We start from the raw sequence: 7,500 nt of genomic DNA, 5'->3' as shown, positions 1-7,500 counted from the left end.
GTTTGTTCATCAAAATATAAAGTCTATGTCCGGGTGTTTGTTTGTCACTTGGTGTTATTGTTGCGCAATCGTTTTGCAGCCGCTCTGAGTGGCGAGGCGCGATTCATATTACCGTCGCAGAATGTTTTTATAAGTTGTCGGTTCGCGCTTCCTGTCCTACGATTTGTGTATACTAAGCATTTATTGCATGGTAAGTTTTCTGTCTGACCTAATTCGATTGTTGGTTAATTTGAAGTTTTTTAGTTGGATGGTTCGGTAAGCAACAATTGTGTTAAGGTGGCTTTTTGAGTTGGCTCAACTCTTAATTGTAATTCTGTTAAAGTGTTTTTGAGTTGTGTTTGAACTACTGTTAGCAGTAAATCTGCTACTCCCGGCCTTAATGGCGGACACCTCCACGCCATCTTGCCACCTCAGTTTGGGCCTACCACTCCTCCTCTGTCCTTATGGACGGCCTAAAAAGACTTTTTCAGGCGTGGTAAGCATTGCTACGACATATACTACAGCTGCCACGACCGCCACCGCGTGCTCGGAACGGGTTTCGCCGTAGGTCCCCGGTTGAAACCCGCAATCATGGATTTCAAGGCTATAAACGATAGGCTATGCACCCTGCGCATGCGAGGCAAATTCCCTTAAACTAATTATCGAGAATGTATTAATTTATTCCAATCATTTCATTTTTTTATTCAGTGAAGGCCATTCATTGTTAACGGTTGCCGGTGAGAATTAAAAAATAACTGTCAATTTGAACAAAATAACAACTGTCAACTGTCAACATCAAAATCGTCGTATCTGCGAAACGTCGTATCTCGAGGGGGTCGTAACTCGGGGGACGCCTTTATATTCCTTTAAATAAGTCAGAAAACACAAATTATTTCCCGTAATTACATGCCTCCACCATTTATCTATGGATTAAAATTGCCACAAAGCCTGAACATAACTTTAACACATGAAAAAAGTGTAAAATAAAAGTTGATCTTTTACGAAAAGCCATTTTAACACGCAGGGCAAAATGAGCATATGTAAACAAAACGTGAAACGTCAAAACACTGGGGTAATATGGGCCCCAACAACTGCGCTTGGGTAATGGTCTATGGTTTTGCGCACGTTTCCTAAAATGTATTCTCTCCTTACCTTTGTTTTGCTGTTCAGGAAAGCTCTTAAAATTCTTCCAATTCAACACCATAGCCTCATCAAGCGCCATGTGTCATAAGCATGTCATGTGCCCTTTTAGCCCCAAGCATATCTGTCCATTTTGTCCCCGTGAAGCATTTTTGTATTTTTTTTTTGTTAAATTAGTAAAAAACCCATTCAATTGCCTTGCTTTCTTCAGACAAATTGTATAGAAATATCATATCATTAAAAATATATCATCTAAAACTTCCGCTCATCCCTGTGACACTGGTTTAAGCTTGTTTTTGACGTGACAAAAATTACATCATATGCAACTAAATCTTGTTTTGCATTTTTTTGGTTTTTTGTTATTGAAGGGTTCTAAAACTTAAATGGTGTTTATAAAACACTCTGATGAATACATTTTGAGCATTGGAAATTAGAGGGTTTTCATTTTGCCCCGCATTCCACTATTTTTAAATTATTATCCCCTTTACGCACTCATTTTATGAATTTTCATCGGATGAAATTGGAATAATCTTATCACATAATTTCAGAATTTTACGATGCCTGTGGTACGAAAGCTCTCTCCTGGACAAAAAATAATCCCTGTTGGTGGCAAACCCAGTATGTTTTTCAGAATAGTCAAAATTACGAGTCAAATACGAAAGAAAATGATTTTTTTTATTTTTCAACAGAATTGTTTCTGCCTACATCACCGTCTAACAAAAATGCAAATGGCAAAGTAGTTCTTGCCCCAAAAGTGGTGAGTGCTTGTTTACCATAATTGAAACATCATTTTCTCCTTTATGTGGTTATCTTATAATAGTTATTTGTTTTTCTTTATAGTACAAGGTTATCTCGACGTCTTCTTCGTCACATTCTGTCAGTAGAAATTTAACATTTTCTCCTCCTACAAATAGTTCTTTACAAACCAACGTAACGGCCGTTCATACAAATAATACAGTTTTTGCTAAAACATTGAGTGTAGGTGCTTCCAATCGAATTCCCTCTTCTCCAGTAATGACGAAATCACCATCATTGACCGTAGTCAGCAACCCATTCAGCACCACGTTGCGGTATAATGGCGACAGCAAAACTGCATCTTTTTAAATAAACCACTGACAACAATCAGCGAAATAGTGCCGCTTGAAAAGGGAGTCAAAAAAATTGCAAACATTTCTAAGAGTTATAGTGAAAGTGGGAATGATTCTCCACCATACCTTCAGGTGTCCTGTGCAACCGCAGTAAAATCCCTGCAATCGAATCACAGTTATAAAGACCACCAACAGCAACAGCACTCATACAGTAAAAAAACATCTGCAAGTCAAATCCATACTCCTGCATCTCGACGCCAGAAAGCGGATAAAGCGGGACGAGGTTTGCGACATTTTTCAATGAAGGTATGTGAAAAGGTCAAAGCAAAAGGAACCACCACCTATAACGAGGTAGCCAATGAATTAGTCGCAGAGGAAACTCAAAATCATAATCAAGGAGTTGATCCCGGAACATATGACCAAAAAAATATCAGGCGACGTGTTTATGACGCTCTAAACGTATTGATGGCTATGAAAATTATTTCTAAGGAGAAAAAAGAAATTCGTTGGCACGGTTTACCAACGAGTAACACTTTACAGGAATGTGAGGAATTAGAGAAAGAAAATGAAAAAGCCCGTCGTCGGATTGAAATAAAACAACAACAACTTCTTGATCTGGTTCAACAGCATGTCGCTTTGAAATCTCTAATTGCACGCAACAAAGCAAATGAAGAACGAGGGCTGATACCTAATCCTAATTCTGCTGTGCAATTGCCATTTATCATCGTAAATACTGATAGAAAATCTAACATTAATTGCAACATTTCAAACGATAAGTAAGTTGGAGAATGTTTCATCTTTATTTATGTACGAACCTTAGGAACTATTTTCGACTAATTTTTTTCTTCATACATCTTCTCACAGATCTGAATATTCCTTCAAATTCGAAGATTCCTTTGAGATTCATGATGATGTGCAAATTTTAAAGCGTATTGGATTATCATTAGGTAATTATTCATAAAATTATTCTATTTATGTGTAACTTATTCTACATATATAATGTAACGTATGTTGGTTCGGGAATCTATGATCATAGGCAGGGATGAATCAAATCGGGTATCTCCAATTTCAGGAAAACATCCACGGGTTTTCCCTGGTAAAAACGGTATTTCCGGGTAAATTGGGTTTCTTCATTGGTTCAACCGATAGTCACTCCCCAACAAATAATTAATTTAATGACTAGAATTTCTCATTGCATGCAATTTACATTGAATCAGCTATATTTTGGCTATATTAGAGCGATTAGACTTACGAGGAAGTTCGAGATACGTGGTTTCTTCTCGGTTGCTAATAAAGGCGTATCTCGGGGACAGCATGTACTAATACAATACATTATTTTTTTTTTCTTTTTTCTGTTTGAATTTGGCTGTTATGGTCCTTTTATTCAACTTAAGAAAAGTTGATGGACAATTTTTTTTACCTCTGACATTATAATTATCATAAAAAAAATCAATCCTTCGTGAGATTACATATAACATATTTTTTAGGCGTTTACACTTTGCGATGTGATCTGACAATTCATCTTATTTGAGACGTGTTTCTATTCTGACGTGCTACTTCATTGGCCCGAAATAATGTTCACGAACATAGATCTATTCCGCCGCATTCATTTTCATTCTTTTCACATAGGATCGTAGAGGAACAGGTTCAAGCGCTAATAACTCAAAAAATAATCGAATGTTAAAGAGGAGCAAAGATAAATGATTAATAATTCATAAGACCCAAATAGAAATCACATTGCCCAATGGAGGATTAACGTCGCTTGAAAATGTATTTATGGCGACCGATAACACTTTGACGATGCTCCATTGGCTAGACACAACCCCTGTATTGTGAAGCTGCATTTCATTTAGTCTGTGTGAAAGCACGCGAGGAATTGATGTGGGATTTAAAGGCGCATTGAATTGTATCACACACACACACACACACACACACACACACACACACACACACACACACACACCACACACACACACACACACACACACACACACACACACACACACAAACACACACACACACACACACACACACACACACACACACACACCACACACACACTCACACCCCCCCCCCCCCCCCGTGAATGGACTCGTGCCCACGTACGTAGGACTTACTATTTTGCTATGGTAATAAATAAGTCACTGGAAGCCACACTATTTACTGGTACAGGCAGGCCTTGACCGACAACAGTTGTGCCAAAGAAAAAAAAAGAAATTGTTTCGAGAAATTGAGAAATTAAGCATAATGATGATAATAATGATGATTATAATAGTTATGTTTTATGTTTTATTTTAGCTTTAGAAAAAGGTCACTACTCGGAAACAGATCTTAAAAAGATAAAATCCATGGTTCCAAAAGCTGTCGAAAAATATATTGATGGTAAGTTTGTACATGAACTATTGTAGTGACAGGCAGGCAGTGTGGTAATAAACTTTTTTTTTGTTTTTGCTTAGCTTATGGTCTTGGATCCGAGCAAGATGATGTCGATGACTGGGAAATGAGTTCTCTGTACAACGGTCCTGATAATGATGACAGTTTATCTACCCAGGATATGCTCGCCTTCAATGATACCACTAATGACATGCTGGATGATGAAATGAAATTCGAAGATGATCAAGATGATTAGCTTACGAATTATGAAGACAAACAGAAAAGTCCTGACACTCTTCTGCTTAACTTGCCGTTATACTTTTCGATATGTTTGACTTTTTTATTATTTCATGTTTTGTTGTGGGAGATTCATGTAACCAAACAACAATTCTGAATTAAGACTTTTTATTTGTCAACGTAAAATTTTAATATGTTTAAATTTTGCTAATCCTATAAAAATCTTTATTTTTCTTTGTGCTTACATTCATATGTACATATTTGATTATTAGTGATACTTATACGAAATACATGGTTTCAGTTATTGTCTCTTCTGCATTCGATTTTCAGGTGTTCAGCAAACGTTAACTTAGGATTTTTTGCGAAATCTATCTGACAATTTAGGAAACTTGAGTCACAGAGAAATGAGAATTAGAAGGTTTGACAGTTTATTTATTAGTGCACCAGAGAGTAATGAAAAGAAAAAAGAGTTTTTTTATTGTCCTTCGAAATTGCCCTACTAATTCAACTATTCCAGCTAGGTTCGATAATATGGCATCCTCGATTTGCGTTTTTATCTCTTTTACTTTTTCTCTATTACACGAGATGTTAAAGCGTCAGGAAGGAATTATGTAATGGTGAATCACCTGTCGTCTATTTTAAAACAAAGTCGAACAAATAAACGATGGGTTACAAAGTGCTCGTAGGTGAAATGAGTTGGATTCTAAATTCTTATTATTTACTTCTTTTTCTTCTCAGGTCTTTCTTTACACAGTGCACGTCGTGCGGAAATAACGACCTGTTCCGTTCCGTTCCGTTCCGTTCCGTTCCGTTCCGTTCAAAGTCCGTTCCGTGTTCCGTTCCGTTCCGTTCCTTCCGTTCCGTTCCGTTCTTTCCGTGTCCGTTCCGTTCCGTTCCGAGTTGTTTTCCGTTCCGTTCCGTTCCGTTCCGTTCCGTTCCGTTCCGTTCCGTTCGTTCCGTTCCGTTCCGTTCCGTTCCCGTTCCGTTCCGTTCCGTTCCGTTCCGTTCGTCCGTTCCGTTCCGTTCCGTTCCGTTCCGTCCGTCCGTCCGTTCCGTTCCGTTCCGTTCCGTTCCGTTCCGTTCCGTTCCGTTCCGTTCCGTTCCGTTCCGTTCCGTTCGTTCGTTCCGTTCCGTTCCGTTCCGTTCCGTTCCGTTCCGTTCCGTTCTTAAAAACAAAGCGTTGCTAGGTAAATAAATGCTCACTAGCTACGTCATGCAACGCGCCAGCGATGCGTTCTGGTTTAACAATTTAACACGTTGTCTGCCACGTCAGCCACTTAGTGGCTGACGGGTTTTTTCGATCGGGCCACGTCAGCCACTATGTGGCTGACACATTACACATTGTAAAAGACGTGTTACAAGAAATAAATTTGCACGTATTTGATCGGTTCTTTCACAATGCTTTTCTTTCACGGTTATTATTTCTTAAAAAAAATGATTAAAATATCAAAATGAGTTTCTATTATGTTTTCATAAATAAATGAGAGATGAACAATAATTATAAGATCTTGGAGTTCATTTATTCATCCTTTACTTTTGATGCTTAAAAGAAAGGGAAGGGAAGGGAGGGGAGGGGAGGGGGGGGTTCCAAGAATGAAATTCCATGGAATTAGCCCAACAAACGACATTGTGGAGCGACTGAGACAACAAAGAGAATTGGTGAATTTAATTTAAGAGAAAAAATGCAAAAGCAGATGCAATCGTTTCAAAGAGTGATTCCGTGGCCTGACGGGGCAGTTCAGTGGGCATGTAGTGGGTGGCAGACACGTGTTAATGGCTAACAAGCATATGCTGATCGACGACGGCCAGCATTTTTAGAGTATAAATTCAATTGCATAAATTAATTAATTGTTATTTGCCAAGATCCAGTTGGTGCGTCTATTATTGTGCTTAAGTCGGCGTGTACTGTGCCTGTCTTAAGCTGCTGCTCCGAAAGACATTTTCGTGTGCGCGACAAATGGAGGTTCCAGAGAGGACGCATCAACCAATGGATTGGCAAGTAGTTTAATAAACCGGGAAATAAAACCCCGAAGTTTGTAACAAGCCGTAGAGGCGGGAATCGACCCCACAGCAACCCAAGCCAGGTTGTTATAGTGAAACAACGGTGACGGTCGACGATCTGGCTTAGCCGATCTACGACAGCCAGCCCAGGAAGAGGGCCACGCACCAGTTGCCAACGTAGTGTAGCGACCTCGGCCGCTACGATAAGAAAATATCGATCAGATAAGCTTCGTTTAGATGTATATATCGACAAGATACGTGTAGACGCGTCTTAAGGCGGCCTTATCAAAATATCTAAATCGACGGCTACTGTGCGGGTTCGTGGATCGGAGGTTCGGCGGAGCGATGGCGGTTGAGGAAGACGCGAACATTTTTCGTGGACTCATTCTCTTCTGGTGGTGGATTTAAGTGGATGTTAATAAAGTGTTGCAGTAGGAATATTTAATTATTTAATTTATTTAATAATAGAAGTAGGCTGTGCGTTTTCGAAAAAGTAGTTAGTTAGTCGTTTCAGTAGCAAAACCCGAGGAGTGCTTCGGCGGTGAGTGAGTGCAAAAGAACTGTAAGTGCAAAGACACAACAGTGAATAGAACGCGGTCATTACCACTAGTGAGGTGACGCAATTGAAAGTGAATCGATACGGCCAACGTATAAGGTAAATGCTGAACCAGTGAGGAAGTGA

At 39.2% G+C, this 7,500-nt stretch overlaps 1 protein-coding gene across 1 annotated transcript; it reads left to right on the top strand.

Moving 5' to 3' along the window:
* Positions 1-2,204: 2,204 nt before the first annotated feature.
* LOC121603370 (transcription factor Dp-like) lies at positions 2,205-4,962 on the top strand (the record flags this gene model as incomplete). Its single annotated transcript, XM_041932024.1, has 4 exons — positions 2,205-2,983; positions 3,072-3,154; positions 4,506-4,589; positions 4,664-4,962. Coding segments are annotated over 4 exons (1,119 nt in total), but the record flags the coding sequence as incomplete, so codon positions are not given.
* Between the last annotated feature and the right edge of the window lie 2,538 nt (positions 4,963-7,500).

This window comes from Anopheles merus, unplaced genomic scaffold (assembly GCF_017562075.2).
Source record: "Anopheles merus strain MAF unplaced genomic scaffold, AmerM5.1 LNR4001219, whole genome shotgun sequence".
In the NCBI taxonomy this organism is placed as follows: Eukaryota; Metazoa; Arthropoda; class Insecta; order Diptera; family Culicidae; genus Anopheles; species Anopheles merus.
Note: the sequence above shows the minus strand (reverse complement) of the source record. Positions and strands in the feature narration are given on the sequence as shown.